Source organism: Crocuta crocuta, unplaced genomic scaffold (genome assembly GCF_008692635.1).
Source record: "Crocuta crocuta isolate KB4526 unplaced genomic scaffold, BGI_CrCroc_1.0 scaffold25, whole genome shotgun sequence".
Lineage (NCBI taxonomy): Eukaryota > Metazoa > Chordata > Mammalia > Carnivora > Hyaenidae > Crocuta > Crocuta crocuta.
Window position 1 is genome coordinate 21,062,724 of NW_027532015.1, and position 26,085 is coordinate 21,088,808.

Sequence of the window (26,085 nt, forward strand, 5' to 3'; positions counted from 1 at the left end):
GAAAGTTGGATGCTTAACCGACTAAGCCACCCAGGCACCCCTATTATCATCATTTTTTTACTGAGTGTGTGGTCAGAATTCATATGCATTAGTAAAATCACTATTGCTTTTCCCAACCTCAAGTTTTCAGCCCTTATTTCAAGGTATCAGGCATTTATTACTTGATGACCCTTCTATTCAGCATTTCCTAAGTGACAAAATATATAGAATGGACTGCTAAATTCATAACTTTATTATATTTTTATTAAAACAAAAAAAAAACCTTTTAATGGTTTAGAAGTTCCTAGCACAAACAATTAACAAAGCAAGTCCATTAGCCTAATTGTGGAAGGGACAGCAAACCAAAAGATAATTTATTTGATTATTTAAATATGCAAGAACATACTTTTAATCCCTTTTAGAGCAAGATAAATTATAACTAAGTGAAAAATTTAAAAAAGCATCTTCTACTTATAAGTGTGATGAAACCTTTAGAAAACTGTAAACATCCATTTGGAAAAGTCAGCCTATCAAGTGAAAAAGTAACAGAGTATCTACTCACACTAACTCATCTTCAGCAACTTCCTTTTGTTTATCGAGATTTTTCCTCCTCAGTTCTGTCATCATCTGATCAATCTCTTTCTGAAGCCCTTGCAAATTTCTCTCAAAGTCCTGGTCTGGAGTTCCTAGAGTTTCATTTAGTCTTACAGCTTTCTCGTTTACAGCTGCAGAGGAGGAAACAAACTTCGTAAATTAGTAAACAAAAAAGCCACACACAAAAATGGCATCAAGCATCTGCTCTTCCTCACCATCTCCAAATGAAATGTAGTTTGCCATGAGTGTCCCTGCTGGGAGCAGAGAGGTGGTTAATAACAATGGATAAGAATAAGGGAAAGATGACCTATTTCTCCATATTCTATTTCTTTTGGGGAGCACAGTCGTTAAAGGAGGGGGTGTCTACCTCACAAGGAAGAAAACGCAAACAAAGAAATGGCCCCAACCCTTTCCAGGGAAGAGGTAAACGGTGAGATATGTAGCATACCCTTTGGAAGAGGAAAGTACAAGGCCTCCACGGCTGATAAAACACAATCATGTTCAGTCCATTTTAAAATATGGAGTACGGTTTGTACTTTGTACTTCCCCACGGTTCTGTGTCCATCTGTTGAAAGGAATGAGGGCGGAAGCGCAGGTCTTGGGACAAGGGCTATAGATTAGGGCTCAAAGCTACCTTCCAGCAAAAACATCCACCGGAAGAGTCTGTGTTTTTATGCATTAAATATCGAAAGAGTCTGTGTTTTTCGGTATCTTAGGATTCCCTTGGCGCTTCAGGTATTCTACAAATGATGTCTATTCTGTCAAATATCTATTTTCTAGGTTAGTGTTCTGGGCAAGGTTTCATTTGGAAAAAAAAAAAAGAATTCTATGTCAAATAAAAGTTTGAAAAACCGATGCACTGAAACATTTATGTAGTTCTATTAGTTTTAGGCTAACTTCTCTTGAAGTGTGTTTTATGGCACATTAACTTCCCAAGTTGTAGGGAGAGGTCTTCTCAAACTCTTGTGTGCCAAATCTTATTTCTATAATATTACCTGTGAACATGCTCAGAGTGAAGCTCTGGGTTGGCCAAGAGACATTTTCTATTATTCAATGCTGTATCCTAAGATGTCTTTAGGACATAAAGAATTCTGAAAATTCATTTATATTCTTGGAGAAGTTTTTCTGATTGGAACTGGCTGAAGCTGTTCCAAGGATAGTATTCAGAGTTCCCGAAGCAGGTGCACATAGGCCAAATAGAGCAGCTGTGAAGGGTATGACGTGAGGGGTTAGTACAGTGGTTCTGAAATGTGGTACCCAAACAAGTATCATCAGCCTCACCTGGGAACCTATTAAAAATGGAGATTCTCAGGCCCTGCCCTTGATCTACTGAGTTAAAATTCCGAGGGTAGGGACCAGCAATTCATATTTTAACAAGCCTTATAGGGGCTTCTGATGTATGCTAGAATTTGAAAATCATGGTTTAGCAGAAGAAATTGAGTTTTAATCTTTTACTTTATTTACCCTCTCCAAAATGCATCTTTTGAATTCTTTTTTTAAATTTATTTTGAGAGAGAGAGAGTGTGTGTTCATGTGAGCTGTGGAGGGGCAAAGAGAGAGAGTCCCAAGCAAGCTCTGTGCTGTTAGTGTGGAGCCAGACGCAGGGCTGGATCTCATGAACCAAGCTGTGAGATAATGACCTGAGCTGAAACTAAGAGTCAGACACTTATCTGACTGAGCCTCCTGGGTGCCCCTGAATCCTCTTTTCATGATGAATGGATTTGGTTAGAAAGTTGCTCCAGCCAATTCCTTATTCTGATAGCCATAATTTAATCTGTAGAACAATTTGAGTCAGGTGTTTTAAAGAACAAATATGGCCATTTCTAGCCTTGTGGTAGAAATTATTGCACATGTGCTGTATTCCTAGAAATTAGGGAGGGTGGCTTTTTCTTGGTCAACTATTTAACAGTCATACTTCGATATACACCAAAGAACTTTCTCAAGATTCCACCACTACTGTTGCTAAGTTATCACCTAGGCTTTGTTGTGTTTGTGAAGGAGCCAGAGAAACCATGGACTGACTAGCTGGAAAGCTTCTTGATCCAGCAGACTTTGTGAGAAATATGCCAGAATGCCAGTGATTAAACGTAAGGTTTATACTTCTTGGATTTCAAGAAAGACATAGATTTGGCTCTCCCTATGGTACACCTCCTCCTTTGGTCTGAGTGCATGTCTGTCTGTATGTTGATTTTAATTAATTATATATGCAGCTAAATACTGACTCATTTGCATTCCATTTTTTTTTTATTTTAGTGAAAGAAAAATCCCACTTTTCAACTTGACAAAGGTGTACATTTTTCTTTTATTAAGTGAATATATAAATGAACTTTGAATAGAGATATTTTTGGAATTTGATTGAATTTAGCTTCTGGACTTAGGTGGCTCTAAGAGAGTAAGTAATATGAGATACAACCTCACTTGTGGTCTATACACAAGGCTAAACTTGTAGAGAAGAACTTGCTGTAAAAAGAATAAGAGAGAAAAAAGGAAAAGAAAAAGATTGCTGTACCTTTTGGAAAACATGCATCATTCCTTTTAAATGAAAATAATATGTAAACAACTAGAAGGAATTATTAAGGGACACAACAACTGCTTTAGCAAAATGAAACTGTATTTTTTAAAAAAGCATCATTTTAATAGAAGAGATGTGATTGCTGCACTGCTTGTATACGTGGAATTCAGAAATTCTCTGAATATTTTTAAACTAAAGATGAAGATGTTATTCAGTCTCTTTTTCAAAGGTATACACTATCAGTTCAGTACATTTTCAACAGAATTGAAAATAACCAACATTAATATAGCTCTTAAATTTATGTATTTCTACTTTATTTCAAAGCAAATTTTAAGTAGCTTTGAAATATCTTTAAAACAAGATAAAACTATCATAAAAGGAAACGGGGTAAAGATAAAAAAATAATGTAAATCAGAAGACATATTAGTAGACAGTACCCTAGTAGCCAAAGTAGCAGAGGATTATAAAGGGAAACTTAAGAAGGAAACAGTATCTGCAACATACAAATAAATTGATTCTTCAGGAGAATCAAAGTTGTTTTTCATACTGTACTTAAAAAAAATCCTCTGATGGGTAAATTTGTCATGAATGACAAATACTACTGTGACTTATAAAATAGGAAAGAAGGTATCTAGCATATCTTAAGTCCTAATATGTCAGAATATATATATGCACATGTGTATATATATATTGATATATATCACTCATTAATTCTAATAGTGCATGGAGTGAAATATACTATATTTGTGATATAATCAGGCATCCTAGCAAAGTAGATTTTAAATTATGGTGAGATAAGAATGCCTAAGATGAATAGACCTTGATTATCTATGAAGAGGCCATGACTTATAATGGAAGATAGGGTGAGTAAGGGAGTCCACCTATCTAAAAATAAAACTGAAATAGACAAATGTCAGGCTAAAACATTCACTTTTCCCACAGCAATTTATTGTCACTAATAAAACCCAAAAGTACTGTTATTATCCGCAATTAGTATAATTCTAAGAGGAAAAAATGGGTGTGAATATATTGTATAACCTACTTAAGGCTTTTGGGGAGTTTGCTTTTTTTAAAAAAAATTCCTGAACTGCTAAGACTTACAGGACCTGTAAGCAATTCAGGATTTAGTTTACCTTTGGCATATTCAAATTTTAATTTTCATAAAATTTTAACAGTTGTATTAGGTTAGGCAAAGTACTTTTATGAAAGGCTGTGGTTATCATTTACATTACTATCCACTGGAAGAAGGGAGTAATGTCCACATTTCTCTCAGGTACAGGATCACAGCTATCCCACATGGCACTTCACATGAATTAGAAAAAAGGTGCCCTGTCTGGACAGGCACACCCTGAGTGCCTGACTGATGTGCACTCGAGAGAATGGGAGACACCTTTGATGATACATAACTCTTTGCTCTCATGGATAGATCGTGCTTGATGAGCAAAACCTGGACTAAATATTGTCTCCACTCTGCCCCCTGCTGGTCCCTTTGTGGCATGCACAAACTGGCTGGTGGGTGCAATGCAGGGAAATTAATTAGTAGTGCTGACGTTGGAGTCCATCAAAACCATTTACTAGCATTTACTCTTATGTAGAAATATTTGATTGAAATGATTTCAAAATAAATTTCCAGGATAGGCTGCTAAGTATTGAGTGGTTGAGATTAAGGTATAAGGAAAAGGAAAGTTACTGGTGTATTGACCATTGCCTTCATGGATCCAAGTAGAGGGAAAATGTGGGGGGGGGGGGGGGGGGGGGGGGTTTTCCNTCTAGCAGGGGACAAACCATAATGAGTTAATTACAAATTTTCCAGTAGGAGTAACTTCTGTTCCAGATCCTGACATCTTTTGTGTCAGATTATGTCTCAGACTAAAACTCTTGCTTCTTGCAGTGGGAAATCTTTGGGAGTTTCTGTCTCTTCTTGGCCTAAGAACTACCTGTTGGGATCTGCCTTAAAGTTTATCCCATGTCCTGCCTTATTTGGCCATACTACAAAGAAAAATATCTAAAATATATAACACTGTAGAACAATAAAAATGTTTTGTCTTTTTGAGAGAAAAAAACCAAAGCATGTTTCCTCCTTTTTAAATATGCATGCATGTTTATTTTATATTAATAGATACTTAAGATCTAGTTTTTTGTCAAATCTTTTTTCTTCATCTGGACTGTAGCCCCAAAATGGCTTCCACTTTGATCCTCAGTCAGATTGGTAGATGCCAAGAACTAACTCCTAGAGAATTATGGACTAAATGCAGTGTAGCTTCTGGTAAGGTAGCAAATCCAAACACCAAACACCAGATGTTCATTAAAAACAGCACCAAGCATTTTAAAAGCCATTTTGAGAAATTAAAGTGTTGCTTTAATGTACTGAGCAGAATGATAAAATTAGCTTTTTAAAAAATTAACGATCTCTTAGTTTTGAATACAAACAATAGCAAAGCAGAAGTTGTGTATTAGTTCTTTAATCATAATAGCCATTCCTCAAAAATTAAAGCATTCTTAAGGGACCGCATTCAATTTTCTGTGACTCTGCACTTATGATTACTAATTCACTGACTGTTGTCCCTAATTTAACATTACAATCTACAATTTTGTAGATGCTCAGCAGACAGCACCTTGAATATACCAACCAAAATACTTTTGAAACCCTGACCCTCAGATTGAGAAGTGTTATCTCTTACCGGAGAAATTTCAGTCCTGTGTAATCCCTTTTTCTATTTTTCTGTTGGGAGACATAATGATTAAATTAAATGATTCTAATACCTTCTGCATCCTGGGCAAGCTCCTTAATGAATTCTCCTAAGGAGTCTGCTCGTCTGTTGGTCCGCTCAGCATCCTGTCCAGTTTGCTCGCCATCTGCTGTCACTTTGGTCGCCTAATGATCCAAATTCAGGAAAAGCATAATTAATTGAGATGATGAAGCTCTAGCTAGATAAGCATCCACTGGCTACATTTTCTTTCAAATATTACTCTGAGCCAAAGGCAATCAATGAATTATTGATCAGATATACTGGAAATGACACCCCATGCTCAAGTATACAATTAAATTTTATTACTTCTTCCATTAAATGGAAATCAGAGAGTCGTATTTGGTCTTTTTAAAACCCTTGCTGTATGCAATGACATAGGGGAAGCGATAAAACACTATTATTTTTGAAGTATCTTTAAGGTACAGTTGCCAAAAGTCTTTAATCGATTCTTCAACCTCCACATGTTTCAGTTTTGTCCGTATTTTATTTACTGAAAAAATGTGGAGTCCAGCAAGGATCTCTTGAGGAGACACAGGCAGTATGTCTCAATAAGCTTGATCCTAGAGATGCAGTTTAGATCAACACGTTAATTAAAGAAACAAAGAGGGAGAAATGCTTAGCTACCAAGTGGTAAATGTTTGTTTTATAACACGCTAAAGATGCCATTAAAACATTAAAGAATAAATGCTAACTTCAACCGTATGTCATCACCAGGAAAGATGGCCATTAATCACAGAACCATATATCATTGTCAACAAAATAAGACCACTCCACAAGCAGCCTCACTTCCCAAAGTTTATCCCCATACATTTTCACCTTCATGGATGTCACTCGACACAAAGGAATCCATTTAATGTGTTTGTAGTTGAGATACACTATATTTAGTCAAATAAAAATGGCATGTATACTATTCAATGTTTCTTAAAAGACACTATAAGGCTTAGAGTACCTTGAAATAGGTTTACATTTCATTATTCATTATGCATGTGCTAACAAATATGACATTTTTTACTAAAATGATAGAGATGATCTAACTACAGATAATGAATTGAAGAATCACAAACTGCCCTAAAATAACTTGACTCAGGTCCAAATTGGCAGAGTATTAATAGTCTATAATCCCATACCATAGTAACTTGCATTCTAGACATGCCCAGAGATTCTAAATTTTTTTATACATAAGTGGATTTTAAATAGAAATTAAAATAGAACTAAATGTCTGGCCAATGCAGAACATGGGAAGAGATGCTATAGAAATTATACTGCATTTTGTGATTTTCCCAGGGGGCAGTGAGAGTTTTAGTTCATGACCAGTGTTCAAGGTTTTGCATAAAAGAATAAAAAGTCTAACTATCATCATCTAATTCCTCAACCTGTGAGTGTTACCATCACAAAAGGATGAAAAGAGAAGATGCATTGGAAGTTTTAAAAACTCTTCTTTACGGTTTGCAGTAGATATATAAAATTATTTGCAGGGTGCTCATCAACAGGTCAAGTAACGTTTTACATACAGACACCACATGCATATACACATAACTTTTTAATTTTTTTAATGTTTTATTTCTTTCTGAGAGAGAGAGAGAGAGAGAGCTTAGCAGGGTAGGGTCAGAGAGAGAGGGAGACACAGAATCTGAAGCAGGCTCCAGGCTCTGAGCTGGAAGTCAGAACAGAGCCCGACATGGGACTCGAACCCACGAACTGAGAGATCATGACCTGAGCCGAAGTCAGATGCTTAACTGACTGAGCCACCCAGGCGCCCCTACACATAACTTTTTAAATGTTACTTTTGAATTACTAATGTCAACTGCTTAAGATGTTGGCCTTCGAAACTGTTGTAGATATTTGTCTAGTCTCGACTAGACTATACTCTATAATATCACTCCTATTTTTACACAGCACAGTGTATGATAAGGGACTTGATCTACATTATGATCATTTTTCAGTATCAAGAATTAATGTATCACCAGCATTGGTATCTGTTACCACACAGAAAATGTACTCTATAATGTAAACTTAAAACTTGGGGTACGTAGGTGGCTCAGTCAGTTAAGCATGTGACTCTTGATTTTGGCTTAGGTCATGATCTCATGGTTTGTGGGATTGAGCCCATGTTGGGCTCTGTGCTGACAACACAGAGCCTGCTTGGGGTTCTCTTTCTCACCCTCTGCCTCTCCCTGGTTCATGCTCACTCGCTCTCTCTCTCCCTCAAGATAAATAAATAGTCATTAAAACAAAACAAAACAAAAAACATAAACTTAAAATGATCAATATCTTATCTATATTACTAAGAGATCATAACTTACATACTCACACCATGAAGCCTACCAATTCTGGTTAACAGTTGAGAGCATCTCATTTTTAAAAATAAGTATATATTGATACACTGTTTCTTTTAAATTCTGGATGATCAAGATAGCATCCCTTGCCTTGATTTCTACTTTCCTAATTCATTTACACAATAATGTGTAAGAGTCATCATTGACACACTTGGTACTGATTATATGAGCATTCCAATAGTAAGATGTCAAGAATTCTACATGACCTATGGTAAGAAAGAAGTTAAAAAAGTTATCACTAAGACCCTATGTAATCAAACTCCCTGGCTTCTATTTAGTATGAAATATGCCAAACTCTTTCCTTCTTAGGGCCTTCTGGGATCCTGCTGTTTAGCTGGCATGAATTTTTCTTTTACCCTTTCAGGTGCTGGCTCTTTGTCTTGGGTCATCTTTCAGCCTCAGTGTCCCTTCCTGAAGGGTACCAGGGCACCTAGCCAGGTTTTCAAATTTCTGCAGAACATTTTCTTCATAGTACCAAGCATTTTGGAATTACTTTATGGCTTCCCTATTTACTGGTTACCTCCTCGGCCAAAAGTCAAGCTGTAAGAGAGCAGGAACTTGGTCTGTTTTGCTCCTCACTTCATATCCAGCTCCTAGAACGAGGCCTAACTAACAGCAAACATTGAATGAATGTCCAATACATGATTAAACAATCACCTAATGCATCTTGCCAACCCTGTTACCATTCGTATTGCCTACTTTTCTACGAACACTCCCAGAAAAGAGCATTTGTTTATCTTATTGTTCCTTAACTCCTCTCCAGTTATCTAAAATAAATTCAGCCTCTAAGAGTCAGTTCCTACCCAACTTTCTCTATGAAGCCATCCCTAACTATTTTGGCTCATGCTTTCCTTTCTTACATGTTCTTTTCTTTCTTTCTTTTTTTGCTCTTAAAGGTTTTCTCCTAATATGCCATGAGATATCTTGATTATATAATTTCCCAAAGCACTTTTCAAGCTGCATCTTTCAGTTCTTCCCGACGCTACCAGTCTTTCCAACGCAATACAAGATGCTGTACTATACTTCTGCCCCCTTCTCTTTGGAAAGCAATGCGATCCTAATGGCATCAATGGTCATACATTCTTATCTAATTAGAAGGAATATTTACAAACATCAGACACCCAGTTTTGAAACGTTTGTATTACTCCTGAACTGAATTAGCATTTTCTGGCTTTAAAGAAAGGCTGCAGTTTCAGCTGGTGACTTGTTGATAAACACATATCTGCTGAGGGAAAGGGAAGGGGAGTGAATATTGTATTTCTCTGTTGGCCTCAAAGTGCTAAATTTCACAAAAGGACACATCTAAAGCAAATATGCAATGGTGATTTTAAAACTTCCACTGCAACACAGTGAAGTAAACAGTAATTAGACATCTACCGATTTGTTTCCTAAAACAAACCAAAAAAAAAAACCACAACAACACGTAAACAGAGATAACTCTGCCTATTCTTGCACAGATCCTCAAATCATGTTAAAAGGATCTAATTAAATGATCAAAAATTTCAATTAGCATTAATTATTTACATTTCAAGATGTTCCGTTGTCCCTTCCCCACCTCAAGTATTTAACTTGAAAGAGTGGGCTTTCTTACACATTAGTTTTGTACATATTTGAAGGAGTAGCAATAACTACCAATAACTTGACGTTTCTGTTTACAGGTGATCCCATTTTTTTCAGTTTCACAAAGCCATCATCTAGTGCTCCCACAAAATAGAGACTGTAGGTTCTAGGTAGCAAAGATTCTTTCTGAAATCAGTGTTAAGCCAAAGAAATATGAAGCAGGGCATTACACTAAATCTTTGGATCCAATGCACTAAACAAAGGTGAAAACTNATAATGACCTGCAAAAATCTGATTTCTGGTTGTATATTTTACACACTACATGGATTTGTGGCATCTGCTAATTAAAGCAGACACGTACTGTATATATATATAATATATATACCTCCCCTGTATCCCCACCCCGAAAAATCTCCTACCTTATACTATTGTGGCTATGAGCCCAAGTCCCTTTCAATATTCATCAAAGTTTTGCTGTAGAAGGAAACTGACATCCAAGTTCTTATTTTTCTTCCAAGCAAAACATGCTTGCATCACAAGTCCTTTGGGAAATCCTAGTATCTTTAATCTTTCTATATCTTCTCATTCCTGAGGTATTACCGGGCTGTAGTTCATAGCGCCACTTCCACCTTCTGGGATTCCTCCCCGGCACCCCCACTCCCTCCTCCTCAACTACCTGCTTCTTGAACTGGCTCATCGACTACCTGAATAAAATGCTCCTAGTGTTGCCTAATTTTCTGCAGCAGTTGAGAATTTTCTTGACCAATTGTAGCAGCACTAGAAGCAGGCAAGAATTATTGAATAATTTGTCTCAGCTGTTGCAACTGAGGCTGCTCTGTAAAAATTCAAGGGGATGTCCGCCAGAACGTGTGGGTATTGCTGCAGGTGCAGCCACTGACACTGAGTCACGCCAGGACTAGCTACCAGAGGGGGAGCAACCACAGTCTGACTTTCTCTACCTGCCAGATTTCCATAAAAAGGTGCTCCATTGCTCTGCCAGGGTGGTTGAAACTGGCTCCCAGGGCTGCAATTATTTGCTGGCCTTTACAGCCCATGGACATGACCTCGGTTACTATGGTCTCACAAGACTGACCCTCACACGGACACTGGTTGCATTTTCAAAAAGGTTTGACCAAGAGGCACCTGGGTGACTCAGTCAGTTAAAAGTCCAACTCTATTCCAGATCAGGTCACGTTTTCAGGGTTCTTGAATTTGAGCCCCGCGTGGGGCTCTGTTTTGACAGCGTGGAGCCTGCTTGCAATTCTCTCTGCCCCTCACCAATTCGAGTGTTTTCACTCTCTCTCTCTCAAAATAAAATAAACTTAAAAAAAAAAAGGTTTGGCCAAGAAGAATTTGCTGATGTACCATCAGTTGATGTTGGGCTAGTAGTCACGGGTGTTTCTGCCAGCTTTTCTGTAGGTGTTTCTTGTCTCGTTGCTGGCAGGTTTCGGGCTCAGAAGATGCTGCCGTTGATGCTGGAATGAGGGGTGCAAGTGTGGGAGTGGGTGCCAAAGCAGGGCCGGGGGTGGGGACCCAAGCCCCAGCTGGAGCTGTGGAGGAGCCAATTGTGGTGCGGGGGCAGGATGTGACTGCTGGGTTGTAGCGGGTTCTGGTGCCCATCACTGCTTTGGCTTTTGCCACCATAACTACCGCTAGGTTTTTTCTCCCGTTTTATTTTCTTTTATAGCACCATCATCATGGAGAACCTTGCCTGAATAATGTGTGATCTCCTATGGAAAAGACACCTTTCCCCTTTTCAGACCCAGCCTTCTTCTGGGGTGCTCTCAGTCTCCCCAGCATGAATGCCAATCCTGAAGGGCTGCTGCTGGGGGGTCTTCTGGGTGACCCGGGGCAGTTCCGTGCCCAGCAGGACCCTTTTAGAGATTTTCAAGAACAACTACTATGATCACCATTCATGACTATTTAGGGTAATTACTTTGTTAGGTGTTTTGCCTTATCTATCTAATCTCTGTCTTTGGGGCTAAGGCAATGCCTTACCTCCTTTTATTATTTAGAGTCCAGGCATAGTCAATTAGCTAATTAATTAATTAGCTAATATAATAATAATCAAACCAACTACAAATTCCTTGGTAGTTCTAAAGCCTGTTGGAGGGAAAAAAAAAATCTATTCCTTCCCAATCCACTTAAACTGGCCATATGCCAGGTGCTATGCTTGCCAGCAAATGTGAATGTCTGGGAAATTTCTGGGCATTTATCAGAGCCTAATAGGAAGCTTGTGCCCAAGAGCTGCAGCTGAGTGCTTAGGAAGGAAGCCAGGCAGGAGAGCCTCCAGTCTCGACCATGCTACATTCTTGTCCCTGGCACCACGGTCATTAAACAGTGGCCTGCGATCACACACCAAGTACCACACTGGTGCGGGCAGTGTTGGGGCTGGGAGCAGGCAGAAATTTTTTTTTTACATTTATTTATCTTTGAGAAAGAGAGATAGAGACAGAGTACAGGTGGTGGAGGGGCAGGGAGAAGGAGACATAGAACCCGAAGCAGGCTCCAGGCTCTGAGCTGTCAGCACAGAGCCCGACTGAACTCACAGAGAGATCATGACCTGAGCCTAAGTCAGCTGCTTAACCAACTGAGCCACCCAGATGCCCCCCAGGCAGAACTCTTTAGGGCCTGCACATTGCTTACTGAGGAAGAAGATGGCCTTCCTCTGCAGGGTCTAGAAGGGCTGCCTCTCTTGGCTGTGCTCCAGGAGAGGAGGAAATGTGAGGTTCTTTCCACCCCCCTCTCGCCCCCCCCCCAAAAAAAAGGCATTGACTTACGGTATTAGCACTCTATAAAAGAGGAGTTACACATTCAGGCTCAACTGTACCTTGGATTGATATGTGTGTTCAGAAGGGCTTATAATACTCTCGTGTCTCATTTACTCTTTCTGCCTTTAAAGATACACAGAGGACACGATCCTTCTTTTTACACTGGTGAAAATAAAGGTATGGAAAGGTTAAGTGGCAAATCTCAACTCATACATATAGGGAATTGAGGGCAAAACACAAATTTTCTGTCTCACAGCTTTATATTTTGTCCACATCAAGCACTAACTTATATTTGGCTAACGTCCATGAAGACTAGGAAAGTATATGAAAAAGTTGAGCATTCTGGGATGGAGGAAAGGCACTCCTTGAGCTTAGGTAGTACTTTAAGTGTATAAGCTCTAGGTTTTAGTAAATTAACATATTTAAGAATCCATTTCAGAACATCATATAGACATATTTTTAAAAGTCATGTCTTATTTCACAGTAATTGGGTTGAAGAGCCACTCTTGTCAAAACCACCCATGAGAGACTCCATAAAGGAAGCTTATGACAAAGCACTATCAGCTCTGGAGAGTGGTGATAGATGGCAGTATCATTGTAAAAGCAAAATTCACAACAGTTTCACCCAGGACAGGCTATTGATAATGTTACAGATGAATGCTAAATCCTACGTGATAGGAGCTATCTGTCTGATTCAGTTTGGTTCTTCCTGCATGTTATTAAATTACCATTCCCTTCCTTAGTCATCTTTCCTGTTATTCACTGTTATCTAGTCCTTTGAACACTTGACAAATGTCTTCTCATTTATCCTACTATGTTGTACAGTCTTTCTTTCATTCTCTGTCTGTGATTTTCTCATTTTTAAATCCTCTTACCTCAGTTTTACAATCTTCCAGTGCTCCTTTTGAAATAATACCCTAAGCAATACCTTGTGTTTCTCTCTCACTTTTGATTACCATTTTTTTTTACATTCAAGTTCACTAAGCTGTGTATTTATTTCCATCTATTTTTCTTCTCCTTTTTTCCCTTTTTCTTTCTTTTAAGAGTATTTATATTAAGCAGCATGCATTACCATTAGGCACACATTAATTTACTTCTGAACAATGTAGCTGTTACTTTCTTGCTTTAGCTCAAGCAGTTCTCACTGTGCCTCTTGAAATCTGCACATAATTTTCTTGGCTGGATATTACTCGTGTCTTTTATTTTCTGCCTTCTTTATGTTAAAGCTAGAATCTAATGGGGCGAATCTAACTAGTGAATAGACAACATTGCTTAGATGCCATCCAGTTCTGCATTCGCAGATTTATATGGCTTCCTGCTAAAATTAAATATCAAATCTAATCATTTATATGCTATTCTCAAAGGTCATTTCAAAAACTACTGGTTTTGTATGTCTAAGTGGCAGTGAAGTACCCCTCAGGCAAGCTACTACACAACACACAAGGAAAGAGACAGGAAACAGCCAAGTGACCCTGTGGAACGGTAATAAGTGAGTTCTATGCAATTTCTCCCTGAATGTTTCAGGTGTCAACTTTAAAAGTTCCAAACCAAGCAAGTATCCTGTGCTACACATTTATCTCTCTTTTAAAATATAATAGTAAAACTGAAAAAGAACATTGTTGACAACTTAAACCTTTTAAAACTACAAATAAGGTAAACATACAAAATTGTTGGCACTTAGCTTTTAAAATTAGTTTCATCATTTTGGAAACAGTTTTTATTTAAATAGGATGTAAAAGACAATCAAATGAAACTAAATATTGATGTTTTATATAATTTAGTCTATTACATACATTGAGGAGATGTTTTTCAAAGGAAGGAAAATATCCAACTCAATATAATTATAAACACTTGCCTGATTTTAGAGTGTTGTAGAGACATTAAACATCAATGCTTATTTTCAGTTTTTATACTTGTCACCCAGTTGTTCAAATTGCTATTATTTACATTACTCGCAGTTAATTAGTTTTTACTGAACTACTATGTGCATGATATTGGTGATACCGTGGTGAGAAAAACTATTTAGAAGACATACGTCCTGCCCTTTTGAAACTCATAGTCTGGGGGAGTAGAGAAGTATTTGCTGAGTGATCATGCAAGTAAATTTATAATTACCAACTGAAGAGAAAACACAGTGGTATAAGCCAGTTATAGGAGTCTCATCACACCTTAAATGTCTCTCAGAACGCAGGGTTCCATGAGCTGAGGTTTGAGAGGTGAACTGGAATTAACAGAAATTAACAACATATAGGAGAAGGTGACTGACTTCAGAGGCTAAAGACAACATATATGGAAAGGCTCTATGGTGGTGGGATGAGCTAACTGAAGGGCAGTATGACTGGAGAGCAGACAGCCAGAGGCACAAATACCGGGAGATGTGGCCAAAGATAGGACCTGGGACTTGAACTTAAGAGCAGTGAGAAATTAGGAGTATGAGTTTAAACACTAGGGAGACATATTCAAATTTAGAAAAGCAAAAGTGCATTCTGGCTACACTGTAGAGAACAGAGTGGAAGGGAAACTCGTAAAAGCAAAAAGGAGTAGGTAGAAAGCCAGTGTGTTCATTTCAAGCTAAAGATTACAAAGAGTGAATGAGAGTTGGTTAGTAGAGATATAAAGTTATGCAAGAAGGGGAACCCCCTGCATTTGGTAATGAGTTGAATAAGTGGGGGTACAGTAAGAAAGAAGAAGGACCAAGAAAAATTTCTAGCTTTCTGGCTTGTATATTCAATGCATCAGATAACCAGACTGTGAGTTGCGGGAGAGATGAGGCTGGGGAGTGAAGCATGAATCACATCACAATGAGAGAGGATTCTATGTCATATCGAACAAAATGGGGAGCTGTTGTAGAATTTGAAGGAAAGTGACATGATCAAATCTGTGATTCAGAGAGTTTAGTGTGTCATATAAATAATAATTGTAGTTGAATCTGGCTTAGAGAGAGAGGTCATACAAGGAAACTGAATTGGATTGGGTTGAAATGAAGGTAGAGTAAAAAGGTAACTCATTCATTTGGTAGGGGACTGGCTACATATTGGAGGATAAATACATCACTGAGATGCTCTAAACAGGAGAATGAGCAGGGGAGGGGCAGAGAGAGAAGAGGACCCAGGATCTGAAACGGGCTTAGCAGAGAGCCTGGTGTGGGGCTCGAACTCACAAGTGGTGAAATCATGACCTGAGCCAGTCTGATGCTTAGCTGACTGAGCCACCCAGGCGCCCCTCAACTTTGCTTTTCACCTTAAACTCTTCTAACATATAAAGTCTATTTTTAAAAATTTATTCAGTACTGGAGAGTCTGCTGAAGCGATGACATGATGTAGGCTAACACATAATAAAGGTCTGACTTTCCTAGTTAAATATTTCTTATGTTTCCAGACTTAGATCATTAGGCTGTAATCAGATCAATGAGAGCAATGATTGTGTCAGCTTTGCTTATACCTCAATCCCCAGAGTCTGTCATTCTGACACAGTACGTAGAACATGGTAGATGCCCAATAAGGATTAATTAAATAATTGAATAAATGAAGTGCCTCTGGTTCCATGGAATTTTCCCTGATTACCGTAACAAGATTAAATTCTTTCATTTGCATGTGTTTCTCAGGTACATTTCTTGTTCCTTTCTTTTATTTCATGTTTTATTATATATTTGCATGCAGTTGTCCCACATTACCCTCCATGCATTTAAATACATATGTATACACACACGCAAACACACATCACATGCACACACACCCACAAACTAGATAGAAGTTCATTGAAAGACAAAGCCTCAATTATAAATCTTTCATCTGTAAACACCTAGCTTGGGTGAACATTCAGAAGTGCTTGTTGAACTGAGTTTACTTTGCTGTGATCAGTTTAAAATTCCTTATTTATTTGTACTTACATAACAAATACAAAATTATTAACTATTAAATTAATAGGAGTTAAATGTACAGTAATCTAATTAATACTACATCTGGCAAGAAATTCTATTCTTGCTGGTACAAGATTGTGAAAAAGTGTTTAGTATGCTGTTTGCGATATCAGGGCCATTGTTCAGCATTATGTGCTCAGAAGCTGATTTGATTTCTCTACGGAAATTTTCCTAAACCTGCAGCACGCTTGTGTGGTGGGAACAGTAAAAGGCCAAGGGGAATCTGGAGACTAGGTTCCGCTTAGGTTCCTGAGTCTAGTGAATTGTGTGGCCATAGGTAATTCATTTCACCGTCACAACCTGAGGTATCTGTTCTTAAACAAAGAAGAAATAAACTAAATAATATGTAAGAGCCTTCTAGCTCCAATATTCTTTGCCATTTAAAGTTCTTAGGTAATCAAACTGGATGCCTACCTTACAGGCCAGTTTTCTGTTCATGCATTTTTCTGGCCACAAGATGGCGAACTTTATGTTGTTTTCTTTATTCTCTAACAGCAAAAAGAAATTTCACCCTTTTGCAGTTTTGAAAGTTTAAAACACCCAATTCCTTAAAAAGTCTGATAAATGTAACACGGACTTTACATCCTAAGTTTTAAAAGTGTCTTAAATGCTTTGGATTTTCACAATAAAGATTCCTCTTTTGTGTAGGAATACTGATTTAGACTATTTCTATACAAATGCAAATATCCCGTGATGAGATCAAAGCGTCTGTAAGTATTTTCATTTGTTTTTCTTTTTCCTTACATAGTCAAAGACAGTGCTGTTGGAATTCAGAATTGATAAAGACTTCACATGCAACTGGGTAGCATTTTCAAAATATACTGTCACTTTGGTATTTTTAGCCTTTGTCCTTGACATTGTCCAAGTATGACGACAACCTTCTTTGATGCTAAGATTCTCTTTGAGGCAGCAGTAGCAAGTCAAAATACATCTACTTCATACACCAAATTGGGAATTAGAAACAAGATTTGCACCTCAGAAATATGATGTAATTTTCCTTAATATATAGGATCTCTCTGCTTTAAGAAGCTTCCTGGTCTTCCCTACTTACCCTGTTCAGAAGCTCATTCATTTCTGTCACGAGTGTGTTCAAATTGCCCTCTGCCAATTGAATGAGCCTCTCTGGGGCTCGCTGAGGTGAAAGCAAATGCTGAAAAAGATTTCCACAAACATTTTAGTAAATGGTTTTGCAGTGATCATGGGGTTGAACATTTAACAGTTTTCCTTTATATACAAGGTATTTAGCCTTCTCATCTTCAAAGAAAAGATAGAGAAACCATTTCAACTGGGCACATATATACAAAGTGCTATGCAGAATATCCTGGCAAATAATACAAATTGCGGTCATTTATTGAGAAATTCTCTGTGCTAGGCTTTGTTGTTTTGTTTTTTCATGTAATTCCTACAGCAGTTCTATGAGGTAAATGTTATTCTGTCTTGAGTATGAGCAAACCATGGCTCCAAAAAAGTTAAAACTTATACAACATCACATGGCCGGTAAGGGGGAGAGTCAAGATGAACCCTGTTTGATTGTTTAAGACTTCCACTTCCACCAAACAGAGACCCTGTTTACAAGAAAAAAAAGAGAACAGAAGCCTTTGATGGAGGGAGGGACCTGGCCGGGCACTAACTAACTGAGCTGGTCTCAGTTTTGGAGGACTTGGTCTCCCACTCATATAAAGCAAGGCTGTTTTCTTCTCCTGTTGAATGTAATCAGTCTCACAGAACGCTAACCTTAGCCGGGGTCACTCTCTGCCAGTGATGAATGAAAGAAAACCCGAGACCATTCCATAATCTTGTCTACGCAGACAAATCCACGGTCTCTGTGTAGACCACAAAAGTACCAAAGATTCATTTGCTGTCGAATCTGAGAGACCACTGCCTCTTTAGAAAACACAGCTTTAGCCTCCCTCTGTTCTTACCTCCTTTCAGATAAGATTCATTAGAATAATTGATTACCACCAGTTCCTAGTCCAGCCCAAATCCCGGCTTTNCCGGCTTTCTTAAACCTGCCCCCAATCACCTAGTGCACACACAAGTACTCTAAGTCATTTCTCTTACCCTCTTAGTGGGACATGTCCCAGTGCCCCAAGGTGTGTACTGTCCCTAGTTGACAAAGGCAACTCTGTTCTCAGTGGTCTCTGGCCACAGCCACAGAGCATTGGCACAGTTAAAGGGACTGAACAGGAGGTAAAATATTACCCTTTTAAAATATCGAAATAGAATCCCAGGTATCTGGGTATTACATAAATTATAAAAGAAGAACACAAACACAGAACCAAGAAAAGCTGGAATTTAAGGAAGATCAAGGTTGTTTAGACCAGCACTCAGCCAGCCCTCAGGAAATAGAGGACTGTTTCTCTGGACTTCGGGGATGGCCACGATCGGAACCTCTTCCATTAGGGCCTTTCAATACTTTATCCAGTGCTTATGTATTATTTTAAAAATTGCTTATGTCCTACTGAAGTATTTGCTTTCCTAGTTTAATCTGCTTTCTTTGTATTCAGTCCATGAACAACAGGTGCCCCTCATTCACGGGGGAGATATCCAAAGATCCTCAGGGGATGCCTGAAACTGCTGATAGTCAGGAACTCTGTATATACTGTTTTTTCCCCTACACATATGTACCTATGATAAGGTTTCATTTATAAAATAGGCACAGTAATAAATTAACAACAATAATAAAATAGTTATGAAGGCATACTGTAACTGAAGATATGTGAATGTAGTCTCTCTCAAAATATCTTGCTGGACTATACTCACCCTTCCCGTGATGATGTGAGATGATAGAATGCCTACATAATGAGATGAAGCGAGGTGAATGACACAGGCACTGTCATGCAGCATTAGGCTACTACTGACCTGGTGATAAGTCAGAAGGAGTCTCATCCACTTGTGAACCATGGTTGACCATGGGTAACTGACACCATGGTTAAGGGGGACTAAGGAAAATAACTGGCCAGCATCTTCTTTATAAAACTCTTCACATTCCTGAATGCCAGGCCTACAAGGTAAACTCAGATTCTGCTGTCTAGCTTTCAAGGTTGTCCTTCATAACGTCCTGCCCTAATCAAGTTTCTAGCTTTATGTTTTACTAGTATGCCTGCCTTCTAATATCTAACAGACAGAGCCTTGTGCATTCCCAGCTCTGCCTCTGCTCACCTGCTCTCTTAGACTCGATGGCAAGAGTATGTATGAGCCCAGGGTCAGGGAGGCCTCATCACTGACAGGCCGGGCCCTTCCAAGGGAAGTCATTTTCTCTCTATGAGCTTTACAAAGGTGATTTCATTCTCACCGGCCCTAAAGTTACAGTGGCCTCTATTCCAATCCTGGCTCTGCACTTAGTAGCTACGTGATCTTGTGTCTCTAACTTTGCTGTGCTTTAGTTTCCCTACCTGAAAACAAAACCAAACAAAAACAAAAACAAAAATATAAAAGATACAATATATCTTTCCTACTTCTTGGAGCTTCTATAAGTTTTGTGTGTGATAATTCATGTAAGACTTTAGTCACTTAATTGCTTAGCACAGAGATACTCATCAATAAGTGCTAGTTATTCTCACTGTCATCATTATTGGTTTCTTCTTCTGGAAAAGAGGAATAATAAGGCTTACCTTAAAGGCCATGGTCCAGATTATAGAATATATTCCCCTAGAAGTGTGTCTGCCAGGGCCTAGTGAATAAATCTTAGATTTTTTCCTCCAGTTCTTGCCAATATTTCTCTGCCTATTCAAATTGTGTCTATCCTTCAAGTTCCAACGCAACTGATGTTCTCATTAATAATGCATTCCCTGGTTACTCTGAATATTACCTGTTTCTCCAATCTTTGTACTCTATTGTAAGTCAAAGTTTTATAAAGCACATGGTGATTATGCTGAGTGTTTAATTGTTGTTTTAAGTACATAGACTGTAAGCTTCCTGAGGGCAGTGGCCCCAGGATAGGAGGCATGAAACCCCCAGGGGACCAAGAACAATATTGAAGCAATAAAGNAAAGTCTGATCATTGACTGATAGTGTATAAAGCAGTTACTTTTCATGATGAAACCCCAATTTCCTTAACATTTCCTCCTATCTCACCAAGTTTCCACAATGTTTTAGAATAGTGTTACTCAAATTAGTTCTTGCTGAAGTATCTTCAAAGGTCTACTAGCTCTCCAGCTCCAAATTTTATTCTTGTGTTTTCACTTTGACAGGAAACCTAAATGTTAATAATGTAAGCATTTCTGGAACTCAGGCTGGGAACCTGAGAGATGGAGAGATGAACCTGATCTCAGCACCTACCTTTGCATGCATGTTTGATGATGTGGCAGATCGAGCACATAAATCATCACTTGAACTTGAACTCGTCAAATGATGCCAAATGTCATCTTAGGGCCCTTTTGCAGGGGCTCTCTAGTTCATAGTGTGGAATAGTAAGAGTTACATGGAACATACTGATAAAAAAAAACCTGTGTGGAAGCAGTCAGTATTCTTGTTGCGAGCAGTAATTTGCTTTCAGCAAAAATTGTCTGTTATTTTATATTAATGTTTTTAATTTTAATTTTATTGTTGTTTTAGGCTTTTGTGAGGATTAATGTGTTTTGATTTTATAGAGCTATAAGTATAGGGAACTCATACCTGATTTTATGTTTGTACATATTTAAGTAACATAATAAAGCTGATTTAGGCCAAGCACTGGGGGTACATAAGCCTCTTTCCCTTAATAGCAACCTGTATATTATAGTGCTCAAATGTAGAAAGCACTGGTTTAGAAAGTCTCTGAATCTCCTTACTGGCTGCTTTCCTTGATTTGGGGCAATGGGAAGAAAAATGTATCAATTATGGCTCCTTGGGAAGCTTCTGTTACTTTCCCATGGCTCTCATATTACTGCTCCAACCTACCTTCAGTTCTTGAGTCCTATTTTCAAGGTCATACAGCATTTTATACGGGGCAGGCAGCGGGCCAGTGAGGTTGACGCTCATGGCCATCTGCCCCAGGCGAGCCAAGTCACCGAGGAGAAGACCCGTGCATTCATCTCCACAAACTGTGAAAGGGAAACAACATAGAATATTTACTTCTGTTAAGTATCCCAGGCAGATGTTCAGAGATTTCAGCTATGAAATATTTTATGGTCCAAGTATAATTCTGCGAGAGATGATGCTACTCATCTTAGATAATTAACGCTTTCAAATGGATGACAGTTGAAAAAAAAAAAAAAGATGAAAAGAACAACAGAAGAGCAGACATGCCTGTTGCCCAGAAAGCTGAAATATGGACAGCGACATAAGCTGAGGAACAAAGAGGAGGAGCAAATGGATTTAGAGGGAAACAAGCATATTGCAGAAGTACGAGAGGTAAGACGTGGAACACAACATTATAAATGTTCCAGAATTTCTGCATAAGCAATCTAGAGGACATCTGTAACTAGGGAAATAAAATGTACTCCAGGGTCTAAAAATGCAAGCAAATACCCTGTGTTCCACTGGAGCGCACTGTGGAGTATCTGTAGCAATTGGGTCTCTATGCGCTTATGTACCGTGTACACTGCATACCCTCAAAAGGTACTAACTTTCAGCTTGACATCCACTGAAAATAATTATTTTAATTATTTTTTTTAAAAAGAGAAAGAGCTTCACTTTTTATAAGTTGTGGTCTTTTGCTCGTGATAACATATTTACTTACTTACCTACGTACTTGCCAACTTCTCCTCTTTAGGCTTTCGGCCCATGATCCCCCCTCATTCCACATGCTCTCACAATTCCTGCTTTGCTAATTTACCCCATCCAGTCTTGTGGCTAAATAATTGCGAAGGGCCAGGGAAATGTTATTCCTTAAGTGCCAATGTTCTAGGTATAATCTTTCCAATAATTAGAAAGAGGGACTATTCAAATCTGGCATGGTAGATGAGGGCTAGTGGTAGAGGTTCTAAAATGAAAAGACATGAATTCTTTTGTAGGATTTTAAATATATACATAGTCAGTTTAAACGTTTTTTATTTCAATTTTTTTTCTCTCCCCTTTGCATCAGAGCGATGAGATGCAGCTTCTCCATGCAAAGGAGCATATGCTACCATGCTTGTGATATGCATTTATGGATATGGTTATAATTTCTAGCATATATTCAACAGAAGGAGGTGAAGAGAGGTGAACACATAACATGGAAAATACCAAGACTGGAGCAGGTTTGGACCATGCCCAAAATTGGCAAGAATTCAATTAGTTCACTAAACAGCACTCCCCTGAGCTGCCTAATGGAGAGAAAACTATTAAATGAAGCTTGTAAACAAAGAGAAGTAGTACAGAGGGTGATCTTTTGATAGGACAGCAGTTAGAGGTGAGTTACAATATCCCTTCTCAGGGATTAAACTGCCCCAGCAGGGCTATTAATAAACCAGCTCCTTACAGGTATTACCTGCAAGTGTAGAGAGGCGCCTGCAGGAACCTCGCCAGCCAAGTGAACAAAGAGTTTTTGGAGGCAGGAGCCAAGGTGTGGAACGAGAGCTATGTTCTCTTCCTCTTCTGCTAGCCAGAATGAAAGGGAATTTGCTCTGCATGGAAATTCGGTGTAAAGAACAGAGCATCATGCCTTCGCATCCTCAGTTCAATGCAAGTGCTTGAGGAGCTTTAACAGACTTGTCTACAGGAAACACTTACAGAAAACACAACCTGCAACATAATTAGGTGCCGAACTGGTTATGTCTAAACATCAAGACACCGCCTGGTTCTCGTGTGTTAGTGGGTCTCAGAATCATCTGAAGAATATTCTTAAAAATCAGAAGACAGCCATGAGCCCAATCTTGCTGATTCAGGAGGGGACTGAATTACCTGGCTTCTGATTCTCTGACTGAGAATGTGCTTTCCTACCAACCTGTCAGGTAAATACTGATACTTCTGGTCTAGAAGTAACCAGATTGGCAGTGGCGGCATCACCTGGGAGTTTATTGGCCATGCATAATCTTGGTCCACTCTAGATCCAGTGGATCAGAATTTGCGTTTTAGAAGATTCTCATGTGATCTATACCTGTTAGTGTTTGAAAAGCAGTGCGGCAGGCTGGTTGGTCTCCATTTTGGCTGTACATTAGAAGCATGTGGGGATTTATAAAATAAAGCTATCCTGGTACTTCCCACCCTCAGCTTCAGAGCATCTGATTTCTTGGGTCTGGGGTAAGGCCCAGGAATTAGGATTTTTAAGAGATTACAGATGATCCTATCAGACAGCCAGGGTTCAAACTACTGTTTGAGGTGATAAGCTTTAGGGATGTTTAGTCTAAAGATGTAAGATGTCATTTTGATTGTTGTCTTCTCTGCCCAGGACACTTCTCCCTCCATCTTCCCCCATGTAGCTCCTGGATGTTCAGGTCAAGTGCTCAAGCATTACTTCTTCAGACAGGAAGGACATGATGACTCTGAAATTACCCATCTCCACCAATCGTGTGGCATTCCCTTTGTCTTGTTATCTTAATACTTGTGTGTATGAGCAATCTTATGACTTTATTGCTTCTTCCACACCAGAGAAGGGACCTCAATCACCTTTGGTCACAGTGTTTAGGAAAGTGCCTTACACATAGCAAACATAGTGAAAAATATTTGCTTACCGCTATCTTTGTAAAGGAAGAGCAACCAATATTTTGGAGAAGACTAGAGTGGTAGAAGAAGAGAGAGCGAAGGAGGGATGGAAATGGAAGGAAGGAGGGAGAGAGGGAAAGTCAGAGTGGTCAAACAGGAATTGTCTAAATGGAAGAAAGTGATAATGAGATAAGAATGAGAGAGCCACACAGAACATAATAAAAACAACAGTAAAAGAAAACTGTCTTGTGATTAGACAGGAAGAGACCACAAATGTCAGGAGATGGTTGTTATGATGCCTGCAGAAAATAATTCAAGTTCTTTATCTTTCAAAGTAATTCAACTTTGACCCAGGAAAGAGTTATTGGGCTGGAGGAAGGGAAAGAAAAAAAAATATATGTATAAAATCTTCTTAAGAAAGAAACAACACAGATGGGTTACTGACCAGATAAAAGCAATGCTCAATTCTGGGGTGGATTAAAAATGGCCACCACTTCTTTCCTGTTCTCATGTTATGAGGTAGGGTCTATTTCTCTCCCCTTGAGTTTGGGTTGGATTTATGTCACAGTCTGACCCAAAGAGGGTGTCAGAGGAATACTATGTCTCTTGAGCCTCAGCTTCAAGGGGTTCAGCATTTTCTGTTTTCATATTCTTGGAACCCTGCAGCCTTATGAATAATCCCAGATGAGCCTTCTTGAGGAATAGAGGCAGCTGTGGGAAAGAGAAAGGCAGGCCCCACCATTCGGGCTGTGGACCCATCATGTGAATGAGATCCCCCAGCATGGCAACAAAACTACTACCCCTGGGGCCCGGCCCAAATTGCCAATCTACAGAAACCTGAGGATATATTTATACAGTTGTTGCTTTAAGCTACTGGATTTTGGAATGGCAGCAATACACAACTGGTACTCTTTCCCAAGTTCTGCCAAGTGTGATTTAGAGTTCAAATTCAGATCAGGGACTTACAAATTGAAATACACAGGCTAAAAACAAATATTAGTAAAAATTCTGAATTTTATTAAGAGTTATGAAGAATACAGAGGTTCCTTTCCCACTGAGGCCAAGTTCCTCATTGTTATAAAGTTCCATTCAACTTCTAGTGAAGATGGATTTGGGGCAGATGTTCCCAGGACGTAAGCAAACAATTTACTCTTTTTCACTTTCAAGATTATGAAAGATACTTCATAATAGGATGTCTCACCATGTTTTTTAGGGCTGTGTGTTCTTCAGGAATCTTTTGCTAACCCTTCCTCTAATGTATTATAATTGATAACCTTCCTATTTCCAAGAAGAAATTGAGTCAATTCACTGATAATAGTGTGGCTAGAGGCTCCTCACTGATGACTCCAGAAATTTCCAGGGAAGTGTTTTCTCAGTGTTCACTTCATACAAGAATAAATCAAGCATGGGAATGCAGAACTAGATCTGATTTACTGTAATACACTACAGAGTAAATTGGTGAGCTAGAATGCCAAGAGGCATGATAAATACTGATTTTTCTCTCATTTATTCTAGCCCCTGACCATCTGTTTTGGTTCCTTATCTTCGGTTGTTGAAATGAAAATGTATTTAATTGCTCTTTCAAGGATTCATACATTCCATTCTATGTCTCTGTGTCCAAAGGTCTATTATTATCCCATGTCTTATGGTCTCTGCATTTGCTTTTTGGGGAACAAAGTATGAGCACATTTCCATAAGTGAGAGGTAAGTTTTATGGTATGCTCCAAGTAATATACTAACATCTGTCCAAATGGGTCAGAAAGACTTATGGGTATGACAGCCATGGGGATTTTTTCACAGCTTCTATATAAGTCTAGTTCATGCAGTTATAAGATAAACACATGGGAACATGCACCTTTTACATAATGGTTTGCTATTTCATCCTGACACAAAATATTTTACTTATACCACAAGCTACTTTTATTTGCCCTGAAAAAGTCTGAAATGTCTGGCGACAAACACTAAAAATGGGATGCAAATTAAAACCACATTTAATTCACTATGGGAGGGAAGCTTTGAAGAGTGTATGGAGACATGGAATATTCACATTATGTAAACAATTGTTCTTTAATAAGGGAGCGGTAACTACTCAGTGTAAATTAACACCTATCTTATAATC

At 38.6% G+C, this 26,085-nt stretch overlaps 1 protein-coding gene and 1 pseudogene across 1 annotated transcript in view; both read right to left on the minus strand.

The window, feature by feature from the left end:
* Nucleotides 1-26,085, minus strand: part of LAMA2 (laminin subunit alpha 2) — a 500,973-nt gene that overhangs the window by 125,672 nt on the left and 349,216 nt on the right. The window contains exons 32-35 of the mRNA XM_077775991.1: nucleotides 21,303-21,445; nucleotides 17,473-17,571; nucleotides 5,849-5,960; nucleotides 542-704 (exon numbers count right to left, since the gene is read on the minus strand). Of these exons, the coding sequence (XP_077632117.1) occupies nucleotides 542-704; nucleotides 5,849-5,960; nucleotides 17,473-17,571; nucleotides 21,303-21,445 (517 nt within the window). The remainder of the gene's footprint in view (nucleotides 1-541; nucleotides 705-5,848; nucleotides 5,961-17,472; nucleotides 17,572-21,302; nucleotides 21,446-26,085) is intronic.
* LOC144241561 (UV excision repair protein RAD23 homolog B pseudogene) lies at nucleotides 10,185-17,279 on the minus strand (annotated as a pseudogene).